Here is a 21,475-nt window from a genome sequence, read left to right as displayed (position 1 = left end):
TGTCAAAGCCTCGTGAGAGCTGGAGCTGTTGTATAATCTTCAAATAACCTCCAATACTAGTCCAATACTGACCAAAATAAACAGGAACACCTTTCTAACACCAGAGAGTGAGACACCGATCTTAGAAGATACTGATATTTGTCTGATTGTCCAACAAATTGTCCTCCATTAAACTCCTCAGTGAGCTGCACTGTTGCACTTCATCACCACGAACACACACTGCAGTTTATTTAGACTCACACACACACACACACACACGCCGTCCCGCTGCTCCAAATACTCACAAAGCACCGAATGTGGATTCATCCGCTGCTGAAAATAGTCCCCAAACAGAAGCACTGTGACGTCTTCAGTAGGAACCAGTGGACAAACACACTGTTGGTCTTTTCATGGGATTTGTTGATGATCAAAAAAAACTATTAACGCTGCCTTTCTCCTTTAGATAGTCTTTGAATATGGAATAAAAGTTATATTTAGTTTGATCATTTAAAAAGGGAACTAATTAAATGTGTGATTCGGGTCTATAAAGATAAAACTAAACTCAGTGACAGTTCATTAATGAGCCTGAGAGATATGGAGGCGTTCGGTCGCAGCAGTCACAATAAAGAGTAAAGATTATCATACGAGGGATGCACGATAATTATCAGATAATTCATCGCCCGATGATGGGAAATTTATATTATAATAAATTATCGGGGGACATTAATAATCATTTATTTGGCTTTATGTTCTGTTATTTTAATGAACTTTACAAGAAAAAGTAATAAAACAGAATCAGAACTGTTAGATTTGGATATTAAATGTAATATTAAATCATCTGTATGTGCTCTCTACATTAACACCCTCGGCTGTGTAACAACTACAGGTTAATAACTTTTTAATATATCGGTATCAGCTGATAAACAATCCATATGGTTCATCCCTACCTCGTACAGTAAGTTCTATCAGTACAGGATGTATAAAGACAACGTAGGACTCACCGTAATCAATGTAAACAATAAAAACACCAACATCCCATTTTTTTACTGTCAAAATTCTTGAAATATTTATTTAATTGAAAGACTTCATGTCAACTCAAATAAGACATTTTTTAAAACCTTTAAAAAAAACATACTGGGGGGGAAACATACATTTTTGCTGATAAAAGAAAGAGAAACAAACGGTGAAGAAAGTGCTTTTTTTTTCTCTTTTCGTGTGTTGAAACTCGAACATTCTCGCCCCGACAACCTCGAATCACAGACTGAACGTCGTATCCCTGCGACCTTCGACCTCTCCGCAGCTCTGTAACGAGTTAAAGGGTCTCTGGTTAAAACGCCTCCTTTGCCTCCTGGTTCAGTCTTTATTCCTGTCGTGACATCACTGTTTGAGCCCTGATTGGTCGGTCCGTGTAAAAATATGAAGGACTTCTGACTCTGATATTTACAATAGTAACAGCTCGCCCTCCTGCCTGTACGGGAGACACTCAGAGGTCTCCGTGAGGATTCAACCTTTTCCCAGCCGGAGGTGTTCAAAGAAAGTAATCCAGTAACTGCTGTTGGTCTGTTTGAACTGAGGAGTTTTATTCCAGTCGGGAGAGAAACTAAAACTATTCCTATTTATTACATTTTCAACGTCAGAAAACCTGTTTGTTCCCTGATTAATGTGATTTATGAAGAGTTCTGATCCAAACTGCAGTTGTTTATAGGTTTGTTTTAATTCCTGCTGGTGGCCACTAGAGGTCAGCACAGCTCCTGGATGACTTAATGTTCCCTTACAGCCGCGGTTCCCAACATTTTTCTATCACTGAGTGAACCGACAACCCCTGACCAAGTGACATTTTATGGATATTTCATACTATATTCAATTTATAACAATAACAGTACAAACTTGAATGAATGAATTTTGAGCTGATTATTTCTTGTAAATATTGCGTCACAAACAAGTTTTAGGGAACTTTTTATACAATTCTGTCTGTATTATGAATTTTTATAATTTTCTTTTGATGATACATACTTATTGGGCTTCTTTTTGGATGGATTCAGTGTTTCCTTCTCATTGTTCTATGAGCTCTTTGGTTGTTTTAACTTCTCTAATGAAGGAAAAGGCTGTTTGTGTTCAGGTCATTACCGTGTCCTAATATCTTAAATAATAATCCAAACTTTAAAAATGATCTCATTTAGTTTTCTAGCCTTGATTTTAAGATATGCTAGAAAACTTAAATAACATAGTAGGCTGATATCTCAGCATTTGGTTCACTTCTGTGAAGAAATGTGAAGTAAATTGTCTAATAGGACAATGGTCAGGGACAAGAACACACTGAATTTGTCAGAAAAGAAGAATATTAAGTCTGTATGATTGTTAAAAATGATAAAATACATAATACAGACACAGAATTATATAAAATGTTCTGTATACAGGAAATAATCTGCTCAAAATTCATCCAAATATCTGGTTTACACAAACTTCCTGCAGGTACTGAGTTCACTGTTTGGGTTCATTGTACAGTTTTAATATAATATGAAATAGCCATAAAATATGTCAGTTAGTTTACTCAATGATAGAAAAGGTGTCCCTCATTGGAAATCTACACATTAAGCATATCCAGAGCTCAGTTTTGTGTTTGTGTTTGACCGTCAGCCCACAAAAAAAATACGGAATATTAAAGTCGGTGTGATTCACCAAAAACTGAGCAGAAATGAGGAAAAGCCAAATAACTCACATTATATTTAACGTCACTTAAAAGTGTAGAAACTGTAACACAGGAAGAACGATTGTTTCACTGCAAACACATTAAAATTATTTAGAATCGAGGTCATTCGTCAAATTTCTGAACAACCAAAAGGGGGAAATGATGCAATTTTACATAAATCCATCAGAAATATTGACTGCATCAATTAGAAACTGAAGGCAGCGATTGGTAAGTTAAGGGTACAAATGACTAATGTTAAATAACAACTTATCTTTCCTAATGGAGAAAGGTGAAAACCTTTCCAGACTTTAGTAAAAGTGGATGTTTTGGATCAGAACTCTTCACGTGGACGCTGGAATCGACTCCGACAAACTGCCTGAAACATTTCAGACCAACGTGCAGATAAAAAAGCATCGCGTGTCAAACGTCTTCCGCCTGGTGCGAATCCTCGACTCATCTTTTTAATATAATCTATAATCATATATTTCTATTTTCCATAATATGCTTGATGTGAGTGTTTCACTCCAGATAATACAACGCTGTTTTGTTTTTTTATATTAGCAAATATTCAAGAGCAAAACATTCTTGAACGTCTCGTCATATACTTCTAAAAGAGAAACAAAATAAATTAAATCAGTTTCTTTTTGTACATACTTACATGATATGAATTGATGTATTGTTTTTACTTCAGTCGAAGCGTGTTGGTACGGAAAAATAAACGGAGTTAAAGGCTGCAGCTGTTAGTTTATGAAGGTTAGCACGCTGGTTTCCCGCTGAGATGGGACGGACGCTTCGGAGAATAATGCTGAATAAAAAAAAAAAAAGTAACACTTACGCTTACAAAAAATAAAACCAACGACAAGCTAACATGAAACAAACGAGTAGTACCTAAAACAGCTGCGATTCGCCCCCTCGGACCCCGCCCTCGTATCAAAACATATCTCACTCTTTGTAATGGTTGATATCGTAAAAACGTAAATATCATTTTTGCCACAGTTTGTGTTTTTGTGTAAATATTCTTTTCAAAAAATAGCCTAAACTTTTTGGAACCAACAAAACAAAACAAAAAAAAACTAAACCAAGCGACTTCAGCAAATACTTAACAGGAAACTCTAGAGTGAGCCACACGCAGTTAAAACGCCCGAATCTCCTCCGCCAAACGATTGTCCTCTTCCGCCGTCTGCGGGCCGCACGATTGCAACTTTTCGGTAAACTATCGGCACAAATGGGGGAGTTTGTTGCTCTGGATGGGGGAGACTGCACTTCCTCTCAGGCTGAGTACGAACTCCTCGGCCTGAATGCTAATAGCCTAAATATAACAGTTTGATTCTGGGAGCTAGTCGGCGGCTTTACGTAGCCTGGGAACAAGCGCTGCCTTCTCCCCTCGTGCCACAAACTCAGCCTCTGGCTCCGTTTTTTTCTTTATTGTCAGTCTCAGGAGCAGAGCGTCTTTGCATCTTCCCAAACAATCCTTCATCCACCTTCCACGTTGGCCGCTAGGGGGCGCTACATGTTGTAGGCCACGTAGATTGGGTCCAACTGGTCGGCCAGGAAGCCGTCGCGCAGGTGCATGCGCTGCTTCTCGCCGCGGGAGTTGATGGGGATGACGCCGATGTCGACGACCACCACCACGCCCACGATCAAGTAGTGCTCCTCCAGCACCACGTTGGTGACCAGGGGGACCAGGTCCAGGGCCTCCTGCTCCGAGCCGTCCAGCTCCACCACCACCACCAGCAGGTTGGTCCACGTGAACACCGCGCTGGAGGAGAAAGAACACGACACATGTCTCTCCAGGTTCTCACAGGGGGTTTCTGGGATAATTGGAGCTCAAAATGACTCAATTTCCAGCAGCAATCCCAACACATGGCACCAATTTGTAGCCCTGAAGTGAGTAATGTCGTGACATTTAAGGTTATTTTTCTGTGACTAAAATGTAAATCTGTTAGGATGCCAGCAGAAAATCCTTCAACAAGTCTAAGTAGATGTAGAAATCTGTTCCAATGCCAGGAACGTTCCTGTGTAGTGCAGAGATTCAGATAGAAACATTTCTGACGCCGTGTCGTTTCTCACCACTCTGTGATGCTCTTGTGCGTCCTGATGACGGAGGTCTCGATGTCGATGGGGTGGTAACGCATCCCTCTCAGCTCCATGGCTTCCTCCAGAGCGCCGACCACGTACAGGGCGTCATGGCGCTCTACACACACACACACACACACACACACACACACACACACACACACACACCTTTGTTTTCAGACAGTAACTTCAGATCTCCTCTGACGACAATCTCACAAGTGTTTTTTGTTTCTCACTTTCTATAATGCCCATATATATGATGTATGTGTTACACTGAGCTTATAGTACTGTATCATTACAAAATAAGCACTCAGAAATATTCATAGTTCATAAATAGAGAGCTGATACCAATAATTCTACATTGCTATTAACAACATACTTAATAATACTTATGTGTGCTTATAGCTATGTATAATTATAGTTATGAGCACTCAAATGCTTTATAACGTACTATTATCACTATTATAATGCATTATAATGTGATTATAGTATGTTATAAAGCATTAGGAATAATTTATTATAACTGATTATAATATACTATGAGAATTACTCATTACAATACAATATGATCCTTAACAATTATGATGTATCTTGACCTTAGAAATCATTCTAAAACACTTTATAAAGAATGATATTCCTTTCTATACAACTATTATTATAAACTGCTGTAAGTATGTTTATAATGCATTATAGACACGAGTGTCATATGAAGTGTTACAAAAAGTACAAATGTAATTTAAATGTGTTAATAAATCCTCTAGAGAATAATACTGCAGCGATAATGCTGCTGTTTGTTGATCAGAACACATTCAGCAGATTTTGGTTAAAGGTCAAATAATAAACTAAAAACATAGAAATCAGAGTCAGTGTGGCCACACTTACTATTTATGTTTTCCCAAAATCCTCTGAAGGTGTTAATATTTCATTAGACTGTGAAAGTCTGGCTGCCAGCGATCGCCATGGATGAATAGTTTATCTAACAGTTTCTGCCTCCACAACCTGAACTAACTCTTGGTTGCAGCTTTTAATGACAGCTTTAGATTATAAAGTTATATATATATATAAAGTTAATACACAACAGTGAGTCCGATTGTTTTCTATCTCTCCCCTCTGTCTCATATGAGAACGTTAAAGGTCAGCGTGAGCCCCCGTCCATCACACACACCGACCGTACAATCACATCATCCCGGGGCCTCACCTCCGCTGGCGTCCGTCAGTTCGGTCCTGCGGAGGAAGCCCAGGTATCCGGTCCTGGCCCAGACGGTCTGCGTGTCTCCGAAACTGAGTCTGGAGTTGAAGTGGTCCGACTGCAACGCCTCGTCTCCGTAGACGGTGAAGTAACCGCTGGCGTTGTGGCCGCTGTGCACCCAGATCTGCAAGCAAGAGACCGCAGCTGTTACACCACATGATAGCGGCTCTTTCTAGTCTTCTGACCCCCCCAGAGCTTTCCACTACGTGTACACCCCGACTGGCACAGCATCAGGAGCAATCTAGGGTTCAGCATCTTGCTCAAGGACACTTCGACATGCAGCGGGAGGAGCCGGGGATCGAACCGCCAACCTTCTGAGTACCTCCTGAGCCACAGCCCCATGGAGCTCCTGTTTACTGCTGCAGTGCAGATATTGACTGACTGCTGCTGCAGATTATTGTCATTATTAATTAATTAATGTCAAACAAAAAGTGTTTAGTTTAGTTTTTAATGATACAAGATTATTGTGTTTAATTATATTAACAAACTACTTAAAATCATGAATGAATGACTCAGATTATTGTGGAATTTTCTGTCAAGTTGCTCAATAAAGCGCCTTCATTTGATGATTGTAAGTATGTGAGATGGACCCTTCCTGTCTGCTGTGATGTTGATTCAGGTAAAAGAAGAAGTAGTGATACCTCGCCCAGGTGCGACTCCCCCATTGGTCCCTTGGTCTCTGGGTTGGCGATGATGATTCGGACCCCCGGCAGGATCTGCTCATAGACAAAACATCAACATCTAAATGATTTAAGTGTTTTAACTCAACCTTTTTTCTATAAGGGACCCTTTTCTATCCTTTATTAAACTGAGTCAGTGACATAATATATGGATATTTCATATTATATTAAAAACTGCACAGTGAAACCAACGGTGAACTCAGTAAAATGAGTGATTTTGGATGAATTATGAGAAGATTATTTCCTTTTTACTGAACTTCTGATACAATTCTCTGTCTGTATTATGTATCAATGTATCAATCACACAGTTAATGGGCGTCATTTCTGATCAATTCAGTGTTTTCTCGTCCATTGTTCTTTTAGACAATTTACATATCTTCACAGAAGTGAACCAAACGCTGAGATATCGGCCTAGTGGGGGTCCCGACCCCCAGGTTGGGAACCGCTGCTTTAAGTTTAAAAGAAACTGAAGCTCACCTTCCCAGACTCCATCAGTGGCAGGCTGTGTGGTGACCCCCTCTCCACTAGTCTGACCCTGTGGAGCAAAACCAACATCTGTTCATTAACTTTAATTAAACATCATCATCACAGATTCACGAGAACAAGTCTTTTACTAAAAGGACATTTACTGTGTATCCTGCTTAAAATATATATTTTTTAACTTAAAAACATTATTATTTGAAGCCTATTTTATTTTTCTCCTCCTGGAATAATAATTCATATTTCACTGTTTGCAGTTTTGGAGGATTTGATCTCCATAATAGTGCTCGACAGCACTCTGACTGGAGCAAATCTGGGACATTTTAGAAGGATCTCTCTGTTACTGTACGTCTGTGCCCAGAATGTCATCTTCAGATACGTCATTTGAAATGAAATAACAAAGAATACTGTGCACAGTCATTATACTTCTGTTCTGACCACTAACGCTTAAAATAAAATTATTGATCCCCGACGGAAACAGACAGAAGTGGTTGGTCAGATCATAAACAAGAAACACGGAGCGTCTCTGGGAGAACCGGGCCGGTTTAAATCAACAGTGATTACATGTAATCACACACACTGACAGTTATATTTATACACAGCGAGCCTCGCCGCTTCGTGTGCTGCGACTTCTCTGGAGGAAAATGACAGCGGAGCGGTCGCAGACGCAGGCTGAAGGCCATAATGATCCGCTGGATCAGAGAACAGGAAAGTGAAGTTTCCCAGACACACCGGGGAACTTTCTGGGCCCCCGACGTGTTTAAATTTACATTTTTACAGTTTGAGCTGCGAGCCGGAGTCTAGCTGAGCTGTAGTTGTCTCAGGATTGTTCCTTTAATCCCACCTGACCACCTTGTCAGGACATATTTGAGTAAATTGAAGGCTCGCTTGTCCTCCTGGAGTTGTTGTCCATCTCTGTTGCCTGGAAACTGACAATGTTTCACCAACTTAAGACATGAAATCTGACACTAATGTTGAGCCCTCGCGGCGATTTTCAAACCTCCGGGTTGGTTCACAAAGTCAGACATCTCCTCTGAAAGCCAAAAACTCTGGGAACACACATTCTGGAGACTCCCGAGTTGCTATTTATGGTGTCACCCAGCACGAAATGTGATTCAGACTGGGTTCGATGGGTTTTAAGTGTCTCTTTCTCAGACTGGAAGTGTTTTAGAGGAAGTGGAAGAGGCTCTGCGGGTGACAGCCGAGCTGAGATGTCTGAAATCGTCACGCCGTCTGGAAGAAAAACTTTCAGCTTCTCATTATATTCAAAGTTTTTACAATCAGCCAGGACCGGCGGCTGTAGAACAAGTCGTGCGTTAGAGTAAGCATCTTTACCGAGAACCTTATTTATTCTGGGAGCGTTCACAAACACCCCGCTGCTTCGCATTCACACTGCGGCTGCCCGGCAGAGGCTGCAGCAGCACTGAGATCCCTCAGCAACAAACACAAACTGTCGTGGGCACAGAATATATTTAATGTCTGTCTGTGTGTGAGAGAGGACGGAAAACAGACTTGTGGGATGAAACTTCAAATGAGAAAATATAACAGGATGTTATTACTGAGCTTACCCAAGCATACAAATCCAAAAGCCGTCATGTAAATCAAATACAGCTGAAATTCTTCCTGCAAGTATTTTAAAGTCATTTAATGAGGTTTGTTTTAAAGGACCAGTGTGTAGGATTAAATGGCATCTAGTGGTGTAGTTGCAGATTACAACCCCCTCGCCTCACTTTCTGATTCTATGCGTGATCGAGAAACTACGGTGGCTGCAGAGCTTATCTGGAGCTAGTTTGGTTTGTCCATCCTGGGCTACTGTAGAAACATTGCAGACTCTGTACACTCATGGAAATTACCTTTAAATGTTATATTTCATTTCTGCCAACAGATCCTCCTCAACGTTACACGCTGGACGTGTTCCCATCCTAAAAGTAGCCTGCTAGACACTTGAGTATCTGTATTTAAATGTGTATATATATAATATATATCAATAGAAATCTATAAAGGCCTTATTGGTAACTCATCCTGGTTACTAAAAGGAAATTCATAGGAAAGTTCTTGGAAAAGACAATAAAGACTATTAATCATTTCTAAATAATTTAAATGCAAAATGTCCAAAAACAGATTAAAGGTGCAGTGTGTAACATTCAGGAGGCTCTGGTGGCAGGAATGGAATATAATGGGATAACCTGAATGTAGAAATTGTATTTTAGTTACCTTAGATGAGCTGGTTTTATCCTCTTCTGCAGAGTCCGCCATGTTTCTACCGCAGCCCAGAATGGACAAACCAAACTCTGGCTCTAGACGAGTTGCACCATAGTTTCTTCTACACGCTTGGAAGGCGAGTGGTATTCAGTTAGTTGTAAGGGGAAACTTTACCACTAGATGCCACTAAATCCTACAGACTGATCCTTTAAATATAAAGGATATTTAGTTATAGTTGGTTTTAAAGAGATTATTTTTCAGTGAATTTTCTCTGGAAATCAACAAATGCTTTAAATTCAATGAAACTAAACTCAACTGTCAGTTTTTCTCCTTTAAGAATTAATATCAAGTTGCATTGTTAATTCCAGGAAACTTATTAAGAGACTGTTAGGAAAGTATTGACTATAGAGTAAAATTAAATGTCCTAAACTGTAGCTGTAGCGGACAGTAACTTGTTCATTTGTGTTAGAGATACTTTGTCATTCATTTGAATGATGGATTGACCATGAACAGAATTAGAAATCATCCACTTTGTACCACGAACGTAAAGAACGTTTAAAGAAAAAAAACATTCAACAGTAAGTCAAGATTTTCATCCCAAAACTGAAATAAAAAGATAATGTTTGACATTTCCTGTGAACGTCGTCTGCTTTTACACCATCCAGTACCGATAAGACATGATTTATCTTTTGTTTTGACGTATTCCTTCAGGAAAAACCTCCACGTAGATTAGTTTCCCGGTTCTCGGTTACAAAAACACTGAATCAGAGAATCAGACGTGCGGTTTGTTGGACTCACCTGTCGTGCCGTAGCGCTCTCATATCAACGAACACAGTCGTGGGGTCGGGTCCTGAGGTGCCCTGAGAGAAACCAACAACAACAGTTACCGCGGTGTCCTTTCCCTGCCACCGTACGCCTGCATGACAACCTCTACTGCTGCTACTTCTACTCCTACCGGGGGCGCAGTGGATGCTACTGATCGTGCATTAGTGCTCACAGAGACAAGCTTTCCCTTCACAGCAGAGGGAAAGTTCCCACAAAAACCACATTTCCAACATGGTGGGGAGGACAATGTGGGAGTGACAGCGGTGGGATGATTTTAGAAGGAAATCAGCAAAAACAAAAGATTCAAATCAATTTAAAAAAGCGCTCTAGAGTCAGATTCTACTTGATCGACATGCAAACAGAAAGTCACAATTAAACCGTTGTAGAGGGAAGAAAGGAGGGGGAAGTGACACCAGGCCAGGGAAAAAGAAAGATGGAAGAAAGGGGAGATGAGTGATTACATCTCTAGTGCCAACACCCTGAAATAGATGTAAAATCTATGAAAGATGATTTGTCCTGTCTATATGTCGAAGTCATATTTCTACTGTAATGTGAGTGAGAGGGAAGATTATGAGGGAAAAATTAAGGATAGAAAAAGAAAAGAGATAAAGACCCCTCCCCCCTCTCCTTCCGACCTCTCTCTCATCCTCCACCATCCCTCCATCCCCCCTTTTCTCTCTCAGAGGTGATTCAGGATTAAAAAAACCTTCACAGAGCCCACCACCGGACACACAGCGGCATGCTGGGAGTCAGAAGCCCACACCCAGAGCACAAGACGGCAGACAGCATCATCTCCACGAGGTAGCTTCTACTTTTAAACTCCACCAGGAGAAGAGTATTTATTGGCTGTTTGGAGCAACGGTGGAGACTTTGAGAAGTTTCTTTGGACAAATATTGAAACTTTTCTTTAGTTGTGACTCTGGATCTATCATAAGTGCCCGGTCACACCAGAAAGTAGCACCGTAACATTCATTTTCACATCCTTACTGGTGATTAGTGGATGTATTAAGGGAGACCTGGAGACAGCGTTAGAGGCGGGCTCTGTGGCGCATGAAGCCAAAAAACTACCCAGATTTTCTGCATCGTACGTCCCACAGAGCAACGGCACCAGAGACCTCCGCCAGCCGGGAGCTGCCCCCCCCCCCGGTTAAGCCCTCCAATAACTTAAATGGAGATAAAATTATTTCATCTTTCCAAATGTTACTGAACTGAATGGATTAAATTCCGATAGTGAAGCGAGTCATTCTTCTTTCGCATTGTTTTTTCGGCCAGTGTGCATCACGTGACGGATGCCATTGCTGTAATCCGTGTGATTGGCTCTTCCTGTAAGTTAGCAGTTTGATGTATGTCGACTCCTGTCCCAAAGTTTTCATGGAGCAGTTTATCCTCTGGCAGAGCGGGTTGTGTGAGATTAAAATGGTTTATGAAAACTTCCCAATGATGGACAGTATGTATCAGAACCAGACATCTTCTTTCTTACAGACATTGTTCTCTCCTGTCAAAACCTGGCGCCTACATTTTTTTGTCATAGATGCTGGTGTGACCGGGCCTCAACGTTTCCTCCTGTCGGCAAACACCTTTCAGCCCTAAAGGGAGTATTGGAAACTCAGAATCTACGTCTCCAGTGGAATAATCTACAGCCAGCTGATGAGTGATGTGCTGACAAGCAGTGGGGTGGAGGTGGTGGTGGTTGGGGGACGGGGGGGAGGGAGGGGATTGATGGTGGTTCCCTACCTGGTCGGCAAGCTTTCCCAGCCTGTGAGGCTACAGCAGCAAAGAGGGGGCGGAGGAGGAGGAGGAAGAGGTAAGGCGGAGGAGGGAGGGTGGAGACAAAACCAAGTATGAGATATGTGGGCGGGGTTATGATAAAACAAGGAAGGAGGAGGGAAGGAAGAAAAAATGTCAAAATGGAAAACTCAAAGAAACAAAACAAGCAGTCAGGACTGAAACTGTTAGTGGAGTCATTTAAAGCTGCTACAAACAGTTATTCAATATATATTATATATATTATTCAATATACTGGGTAATATTCTGTAATATTAGTGTATATTGACTCTGGTAAGTTATGAGCCATGCAGTTAGAAATCACCGTTGTGTACCAAGACATTGTACTGCTCATTAAATGATTCAATTATGTCACAAATCTCTAATAATATTTCATAATTCTTTATACAGGCTTGAATTAATTTACCATTAATATCGATTAAACAGTCAGCAATGTTTTAATTTAATAAAAACTTGGAAATAACTTTAACTGAATGATCTAGAGCCCGTCAGAAGATATCTTTTTATTCCTCTCCAAGTTTTTCTTGCTCTTTCTTGCTGACTTGGGGGAATAAACTGATTTGATCCACTTAAGGTTGCAAATCATATCTGAAATGTAAAGAGCAATGATCAGCTTGAGATGGAGGGATGAAACTGAATCCGAGAGACAAACGGAGAGCTCAATGCTTCGATGTTTGGATGAAAGACGGCAGAAGAGGAGAGTGACTACTGAGGATGTTATATCTCTGGAACTCGTCATGTAGTTACTCACAAACATATCGCTGTCGCTGGCTTTATACCCTGCATTTGCAAATCAATCTTACATTGACATCCATTTATTTCTTCAAAGCCACAAATCGGTTTCAAGTGATGTGAAAATCATTCAGCTGATCAACAACGCTGTAAACTCTCAACGCAGTGCAAAGCAATACGACAAAAACTGCAGTGACACTGTTTCTCCACTGCAGAGGTGATGAGCTAACGTGCTAACTGCAGGGTATGAGACCAGTTCTGGTCTGTGAACCTTAAGAAAGGCAGAACCGAGTCCATTGTCCCTGAAAGCACCAATTTAGCCGTCTGTTACTGTCTGTACATTCTGTTAACCTGCCTAAATAATGGCCTCACAACAGATACAAAATAATGACCTATTAATATAAAGAGTCTGAGATTTTAGGAAATAAAGTCCAGGACATGTTTAGCCTAGCTTAGCACAAGGACTGGAAGCAGGGGGGAACTGTTAGCCTCCATCAGAACAGAAAATGGACACCTTCCAACGGCTCTAAAACTCTAAATCAACACAACGCATCCAAAATGTGACAACAACTGTAACGTATTTATCCGATCAGACTGGGAACGTAATGGCTGGTTATTCTTTTACTAATGTTCTTTACATAGGGCGAAACGATTGTACAGACACAGCAACAAACATACCAATCTGTAAGAAAACTATTTGTCCATCCATGCTGTCTCCTTGTCTTATTTAGAGGGGTTAAATCCAACAGTTTTAGAGTTGTAGGAAGGTGTACTTTTTGGTTCGGATATCTAAGTTAGCCGTTAGCCTCCAATCGTTGTACTAAACAAGGCTCAACACATCCTGGACGTACTGTATGTCTGCACTGGAGGTGTGTGATGTCCACCTGACTCTGGATAAGAGAGCAAACTATTTCTCGCACCTTGTGGACAAAACTCCTAAAAGTAAATGAGTTTGTGATACATATTAACTGATTTGTTTTAAAGCTGGAGTACGTAACTTTTATAAAAAATAAATCATTCTTTGAATAAAAATCTGGTTCCTATCAGGTATAGTTAAAGTTTATAATATAAAATAATTAACTGTACTTTACCTTTGAGGCCAATAGACATTTATCAAAATACAAAATAGCTGCTGACAAAGAGCTCAACTTCAGCTAGCTTCTGCCATCAAACAAAACAAGCCGCCATGGTCAACATCAGCTGACGTGTCCCTGAGCAGGTTGTTTCTCTAATGTGAATCCACGACTTTAATAGTGAATCCAGCCACAATGTCACACCAAGAAATGTCCTCAAACTCTGCTGAAAAATGGAAGCAGAGACAACCAGGAAGAGGTGACGGTCTGACTGACCTGCAGGCAGATTGCCAGGTTGACCCTGCAGCCGAAGGAGGTGCTGACGGCTCGAGGGTGAAGTCCCAGGTCCTTGAAGAGCTTGGAGAAGGACTGCGTCAGGGATGTCCTGGGACGCTCCTCTGCTACAACCACACAGGTCCTCACCCGAGACAGATCCAACCCTCGAGACTGAACAGGACAAGAATGACCCAGAATGAGAAGTGGTATCTGACGTCCATTCCCTTGTTTCTGAACCACATCAGGTTCCAAGCGAACAATATAAATTCTCCTCGAAACAGAGCCCCCCCCCCCTTTACCTTCAGAGCGTCGGTCTGCAGGCCGAGGCCTTTGGTGCAGAGCTCCATGACGCTGTAGGAGCAGAAAGTGTCTCGGACTTTGTACTGACTGACGGCCGACAGCCAGAGAGCCGGGTTCACCTCCAGCTCGGACGGAGGGATCAGGATGGACTGGTGACCTGAGTACACACTGCAGAGGGAAACCAGAGAAAAGCTGTGAGCGCGGAGTCATTATGTCTTGGTTCCAAAACACCCTGCGGACAAAAGTATAGGGACTTTAAAGCTGTGTATCATGTTATATTCTAGGTAATGATTGTGATATTTATTTATAGTTCTTATTTTTATTATGTTCTTGTATTCTAGAAACCTTGTGCACGTCAAGTGCAAACTATTGTTGTATAAAAGATGGACATCGCGTCTCACCGTACAAAAATTAAGCCCAAATATCCTGGAGTCTGTACAGTAGAGTCAGACCCCCTTTTTATAGCCTCAAATAACTAAATAAAACCGAACCTGAACAAACATTAACATGAAGGAAACGTGATAAGAACTACCTTAAATGGCAGAGACCATCTTTGGGGAAAAATGCATTTGACGTGTACGTTGATTTCTTAGTTTGACCCCTGTGTTAACAGGGAGGCAACAGGCTTTAAGACCTTCACTGCCACTAGAGGGCGATTGAGATGTTTTGGCTTCACTTTTGGAGAACTGTCATGTCGTCCATCCTTATATACGACGATGGTGTAAACCTGTACAGCCTTCTAGGAAAGTACAGGAAACCTTTGAAGCATCTTCTAGTGTAACCTGATACACCACAGTGATTACAAACTCCACAACCAGTAGCCGTGTTTCCATCCAAATGTCGGCAAAATAAAATGAATGCTTGTTTCCATCCACCACCGTTATGTGATTATTATGCAAGTTGGTTCATCAAGAATTCTCGAGTTGGAAAACCGAACAAAATAACCCAAATAAAAGAGCGACTGTAAAACCTCTAACAGTGAAAAACAATGCAGAAAACAGGATGGAAATGTAATGTTTCTGTTTGTTTTGTGTATTAATGAGAGGAGATGAGGAGACTGTCGAAGAATTGGCTCTTTTTGGAAAGAGGAGATTTAACACTCATTAATGCTTTCTTCCATTTGTCTGACCTGCAAAGGCACCAGAGGACGAAGCCCAGGCCGCAGTACGGGTCCAGGCAGATGGCGACCTCTCTGGACGGGTAAAGCTCACACTGCAGCTTGATGGAGCGGCAGAAGGCACTGGTGGCTGTGTGTGACATCTAAAAAAGAAACACACACACACACAGGACACTCAGTAAAGGTGCAGCCAGTAATAAACGCGTTCAGAGATCTGTATTTCATGCAAGCAGTAAATCCATTTTCTTTGAACTACAGCTTCTAGAAACTAACGATCTTTTTAGGTTCCTAGAGTCAAACAAGTTCTCATTGGTCTGTGTACTTTTTCCTTTTCCAGTAATGAGAAACAGAAAATGTTTCACACACACAAACAAAACCTACTCAAGATCTCATGCCCTGCTGGAGCTAAAAACGATTAATTAACTCGAATATGTCCATAATATGTGATTAGCATAACAAAACTTGAAACAAATGAGGAGCCTCTGTGACCGCGTGAATTGACCGCCTTGTTTCCCTCACTGTGTTCTGGCACCGGCACTGCCCGCTGTAGCGTTAATACTCCCGCATTGACTGATTTGCTCATTAGGAACGGTGATTAAACATAATGGACAGGCAATAACCAGTACGTGAGAAAACATGCTGGCATTGTTTCCTCCTGCCCTGCTTCTCCTTTTTTGCTGATTAGTTTCCTAAAGCCTTAATTAACAAAGCTTTTGTGGGTTTCTTTTATTGTGACCAATGTAAAATGACGTGGCAACGGTCGCTGATGGTGTGAAAGTAATCAGAAGAAATATTTTGGTGTGATACAATGAGCAGAAATCCAGCTGGCTGTTTAACTAAGATATATTACATCAAACCTTGTTAAGCTGTTCAAAGGAGTAAGAAGTGAGTCCTACTGTCCTGTCGTGTAAAATGTAGCTGTGGGTAGTCAGCCGTGCACTGACTCACTGATTACTTCATCTCAGATCAGAACATCAAAGTTGGCGGAGAACAAGTTGTTTAAAAGCTGTTCACGTCTCAGGCTGCATTCCTGACAGTAACCCTGGGGCTTTCTGCTATGGCTTAAAAAGTACTCTGTCCAAGCATCCATTCATTAGCTCAGTGGTTCCCAACTTGGGGGTCAGGACCCCCACTATGGGCTGCCAAAGTTTCAAGGGAAGGGTCGCGGGGCCTTCTCGATTTTAAGGGATGTAAGAAAACTACAGCAGGCCGATATCTCAGCATTTTGATCATTTCTGTAAATGAAAATGTTGTTTTTAGAGTTAAAAGTCTTATTTAAGATCTATACTTTGGAGACATGAACACAAGCTACATTCACAGAGCACAGCGCTATCTGCTTATATGTTGGTCAAAAGCTAACAGTTGCAGTTAGTGATTTAGAAAGTAGTGCCACTACGTAGAGTTTGTTTATGTCATATGTTAAAGGACTACTGTGTAGGGTTTAGTGCCATCTAGTGGTGAGAATGCAGATTGCACCAACTGCAATCAACCGAGTACAAAGCAGAAGCGAGTAAAACTCGCAAAAAACTCAACAGGCCCAATCATGCGCTAGTGTTTGTTCTGGGCTCCTGCACAAAAATGGCAGTTCAACATGGATCCCTCCGTAGAAGAGGACCCACTTCCTCTGTAGATATAAACAGCTCATTCTCAGGTAATGAAAACACTATATATATATATATATAGATCCTCCTAAATGTTACACACTGGACCTTTAAGTGAAGACAATGTATCATCTGGGCTGTAGTTTCTAGAGTTAAACATTGAATTTCTCCATCTTGATAAAGGCTGTTGGACAGAGACAACGATGGAGAAACATCCAGGACTAGTCTGATTCTGTTTACGTTTCAGGGATTTACACAGTGGTCTCACCCTGAATGACTTACAATGACAGAAACTAATGAATGAATTAATCTCAATTCCAATATAAAAAGACTAGTCGAAGGTCGGAGCTGATTTAACCCGACAGGAGATTAACTAATAATCCTGTTTCCCCCCGTGTGTAATAGAGAAAGTCATATTTTAACATTGGCTGAAATGTGCAGCCTCGTCTCCGTTGGAAAAGATTTCATCCACAATTATCTTCTCTGATGTACACCGTTATCTCTGGAGACCGATAAAATGTCCTGAGTCAGGACCCATATCTGGTGTAATCTGTTAAATCAGGGTCCAACTAATAGAGCAAACTCAGTGGTCCCATTTCATTTAAATGTGGGGAATATTGCCTTCAGTTAATTTTCTGTCTGGGTTTTATTATTTTATCAACTGTGTGTCAATCTTGTGTAATTTGTAATTCCAGCAATCCTTTTAAGAGAATTTTACACAGCTGGTATCTCCCCCAATAACAAAACCTTTCAATTATACATTCAAAACGTGCCTACAAAATAATTTCTTCTACTGATTGTGTGTCTGTTTATTGTCTGGAAACTGATGAGTCTTCTTTATCTATCTGCTCTCTGTTGAGAAACAAAAGGCTTCAACATGGATGGATTAGAGACCAAACAAGAAAAGGTCTTGTTTAATGGATTCAAACACACACACACCTTTGCAGCAGATGAATAGAGGCACAGAAACAATGAGTTGAGTACAGGATGCAGGTTTGTTTTGCTGCAGCAGGAATCAATAGGCGCTTTAATCTTTAAAATGTCACCGCCATCTATCTACACACCTCCAACAGTCCGGGCTGCACAGTGGAGCTCATATTGTTGAATGAACAACAAGTGAGCGTCTCCTGGGCCATAAATACAGTGTTATACCTTCCAAATTCTGACCTTTAATCAGCGTTAATCAAGCAATCAATCCGTCTTAATGCTTCAAATGTCAAAACATAAATGGGCTGATGTCGTCAAGATCAGACCCGATGTGACATTTTACTTACAATGTGGAGCCCCTAACTGTCCAATCAGTGTCATTTTAAAAACAAGACAATGTTTGTAGTGATGCTACCTGATGCTTATGTTCTCTACACACCCAAAAAATAAATTTAATAGTGAGGCAAAAAAAGTTAAGTAATAGCCATGTTGTTGAGTTATTTGTGCTAAATATTCACGTTACACTTAAAGTACCAGTAGTGTGTGTGTGTGTGTGTGTGTGTTTACCTTGACTCCAGCCAGCATGCCAGTGGTGGAGACACTGAAGTCCAGGTAGGCCAGGGTGTCGGGGTTGGACGGTTTATACAGCAGAGGAGGTTTCTTCTTTGGCAAATCGTCTAAAGAAGAAAATCAATCCGGTTCCATCAGAGCTGCTTTAATATACAGAACCTGAAGCACACAGCCAACTACAATCTGTCAGGACCACTTCTTTTTACATTTACCGGTAATTTAACTTATTTTTTCACTGTATTGCCTATTGTTGGTTCTCATTGTTAGGGCATAGATTACCTGTCTATTAAACTTGAGCTTCACCAGTTTAAGTGGTGGGATTCAGACGACAATAACATGTCTTTGTATAGTCTCTAAAAGTAGAACAGGAGCCAGAGCCTTCAGTTACCAAGCTCCTCTCCTGTGGAACCAGCTTCCATTTGTGGTTCAGGAGGCAGACACCCTCTCCACATTCAAGAGTAGGCTTAAGACATTCCTCTTTGATAAAGCTTATAGTTAGGGCTGGATCAGGTGAGTCCTGAACCATCCCTTAGTTATGCTGCTATAGGCCCAGACTATCGGGGGATTTCCCATGGTGCACTGAGCTCCTCCCTTCCTCTCTCTGCACTCATTCATGTCCCATTAATGTATGTTACTAACTTCACTTCTTCCCCGGAGTTCTTGTGCTTTCTCGTCTCGCAGGTTCTCATGGATCCTGGTGGAGCCTCCTGCCATGGTCCTGCTAGATTGCCATTGCCAATACTGTTGTTACTGTGCACCTGTCTGTCTGTCTCTCGCTCTCTCTCTCTCTCCCTCTCTCTCTCTCTCTCTCTCTCTCTCTCTCACCCCAACTGGTCGAGACAGACGACCACCCACCTAGAGCCGGAGGATCTGTCCTAGGTTTCTGCCTTTTAACAGGCAGTTTTTCCTTGCCCTTGTCGCCAAGTGCTTGCTCATGGTGGTACTGTTGGGTCTCTGTAAATAATGTTATAAAGAGTTCGGTCTAGACCTACTCTATTTGAAAAGTGTCCTGAGATAACTTCTGTTATGAATTGGCGCTATACAAATAAAATTGAATTGAAATTGAATTGAATTGAATCTGTGTGAGAACCTGTGTGTGTGTGCGTGTGTGTACCTGTGTCCAGTACGGGAGGCCAGGTCCGGACGTCCACGGCAGCCGAGGCTTCCTTCGACCTCAGCAGTTTACAGATGAGCTGCGTGGTCATCACGCACACCGAGCGGCTCACCTGCAGGACAGAGCACAGACAACCTGAACCCAATCCAACGCATCGGCAGGTAACCAATGAAAGAATCACCACGTCACAGGAAGTCCTGTGTTATCCAACAGTGTGGAAGAGTGAGCATCAACCCGCTGAAACAAAAAACCTCAACTACTTGTGAGATTTATAGTGAAGAAAGTGCAGCTCTGACCTCGTACATCGCCTCCTGCCAGCTCCTCGTTATTCACAAACTCTCATGCATTCATTCACTTATTTTTCCAGACCGCTGGCTAGTTTCCCGGCTTCTGCGAGCTGTCGAATCCTTTGCCCTTTCACTCCATCTTTCTTTGGTTTTCTCTCCATCTTTTTCTTTTTTTTAATTTATGAGTTGAGCAACTTCTATTTGTTTCTACAAGGCAGGATCCTCTGAGTGGTGAAAGCGAGGTTATATTGCCGCAAGTATTCTACTAAAAAAGGATCCAAGTTGAGTTTTAGTGAAATAAAGATCAGCATGTTAGCATCAACAAACTCTTATTTGTTTATTTTACCTACATAAATCACATTCCCTCAACTTATTTTCACTCCATATGTTTCTCCTGGTCTTTCATCCTGCACTGTAAAAAAAGGAATCTCAAGAAAGTAAAAGAGTCTTATTTCTGGGAAATTAGTCTTATTTTTTGTCTAAGAAGAAAAATAACCTTATCAAGCAGGGTTTGCATCAGAAAAGTAATCTGGTTTTAAGAAAATATATCTAACTTTGTAACTTTCTAACCAGTAACAAGTCACAACAATGGTTTGCATAATATCCCAGCAGAGGAACAAGATTATCTTGCTTATTTTCAGAATAAGAGCACTCACACAACTTCTCAGTTTAAGAGAAAGTCGTCTGGTCCCAGTGTTGGAAATGAAGCAGCTGTTTAGTTTATCATTGTTTTCATATAAAATGCTAAATTAAGAATGTTTCTGGTTCCTTCATTTAAGACAAAGTCACTTATTTTTTATTATGCTGGTTGAAGATCTTAAATTAAAGTACAAATTCAGCTCAATAAAGTGACCAAAATACTTATTTTAAGACTGATACAATACTGAAATAACATTTGAGTTTTCATTGCTTCTAATAATGAGTTGCTTGAGTTTTCAGGCTCATTACAGTCTTTCAATAGAAAGGTCTTTATGTTAGTTTTAAGAGTTTTAAAAACTGTCTTACTCCATTGGCTGATTTGTTTTTGCTCAATAAAGGAACAGTGGATTATATTTAAGGTGATTGGAGACTTACGTTTGGTTACTGTTTCTTCTAAACCTTTTCTTAGTGAATCTAAGAGTGTTACTGGTACACTATTAGAATAAAACATCATCAAAGTGTTTTTACCTCCACGATCATCTTGACGGTGGGCAGCGTGGTGGCGATGTTCTGCGGGTGAGGCGGTCGCACCGTGATCGGTACGCAGCCGGCGTAAAGACAGCCGTAAAACGCCACGATGAGGTCGATACCTAGAGGAGGGGGGAGGGAGGATGAGGAGGGAGACAGGGGTAAAGAAAGGAAGAGGAGGAAGGAGAAAAGTGGACGAGGATGGAGAGGAAGGGAGAAGGGACGGATGAGAAGAGAGGGGAAAAAGAGAGATGGATATGAAGGGATAGATGAAGAGGAGAAGGGAGAGACACAAGCAAGGGAAGAAGGAGGAGGGAGATATGGGAAGGAGGGATGTAAGGGAGGG

At 41.2% G+C, this 21,475-nt stretch overlaps 2 protein-coding genes and 1 long non-coding RNA gene across 17 annotated transcripts in view; 1 reads left to right on the top strand and 2 right to left on the bottom strand.

The window, feature by feature from the left end:
* The window catches only part of LOC127355896 (tripartite motif-containing protein 16-like), a 167,438-nt gene that overhangs the window by 67,403 nt on the left and 78,560 nt on the right, over positions 1-21,475 (bottom strand). The window lies entirely within an intron of this gene.
* The window catches only part of dip2ca (disco-interacting protein 2 homolog Ca), a 210,348-nt gene continuing 189,890 nt past the window's right edge, over positions 1,018-21,475 (bottom strand). For 11 of the 15 annotated variants that reach the window (XM_051380870.1, XM_051380962.1, XM_051381020.1 and 8 more), the window contains 13 exons: positions 21,130-21,251; positions 19,676-19,787; positions 18,559-18,668; positions 15,476-15,606; positions 14,346-14,514; positions 14,047-14,217; positions 11,915-11,944; positions 10,154-10,215; positions 7,151-7,208; positions 6,635-6,709; positions 5,943-6,117; positions 4,739-4,862; positions 1,018-4,427 (listed from right to left, as the gene is read on the bottom strand). In XM_051380870.1, the coding sequence (XP_051236830.1) occupies positions 4,175-4,427; positions 4,739-4,862; positions 5,943-6,117; positions 6,635-6,709; positions 7,151-7,208; positions 10,154-10,215; positions 11,915-11,944; positions 14,047-14,217; positions 14,346-14,514; positions 15,476-15,606; positions 18,559-18,668; positions 19,676-19,787; positions 21,130-21,251 (1,592 nt within the window). In that variant the 3' untranslated portion in view covers positions 1,018-4,174. The remainder of the gene's footprint in view (positions 4,428-4,738; positions 4,863-5,942; positions 6,118-6,634; positions 6,710-7,150; positions 7,209-10,153; positions 10,216-11,914; positions 11,945-14,046; positions 14,218-14,345; positions 14,515-15,475; positions 15,607-18,558; positions 18,669-19,675; positions 19,788-21,129; positions 21,252-21,475) is intronic. The other 4 variants (XM_051381246.1, XM_051381336.1, XM_051381405.1 and 1 more) reach the window with 1 other exon arrangement.
* LOC127358672 (uncharacterized) lies at positions 4,422-6,568 on the top strand. Its single transcript, XR_007882499.1, has 2 exons — positions 4,422-4,555; positions 5,869-6,568. It is a non-coding gene; the product is annotated as an uncharacterized LOC127358672 (long non-coding RNA).

The sequence above is a fragment of the Dicentrarchus labrax genome, unplaced genomic scaffold (genome assembly GCF_905237075.1).
Source record: "Dicentrarchus labrax unplaced genomic scaffold, dlabrax2021, whole genome shotgun sequence".
Lineage (NCBI taxonomy): Eukaryota > Metazoa > Chordata > Actinopteri > Moronidae > Dicentrarchus > Dicentrarchus labrax.
This window is presented reverse-complemented; position numbering and strand designations above follow the sequence as displayed.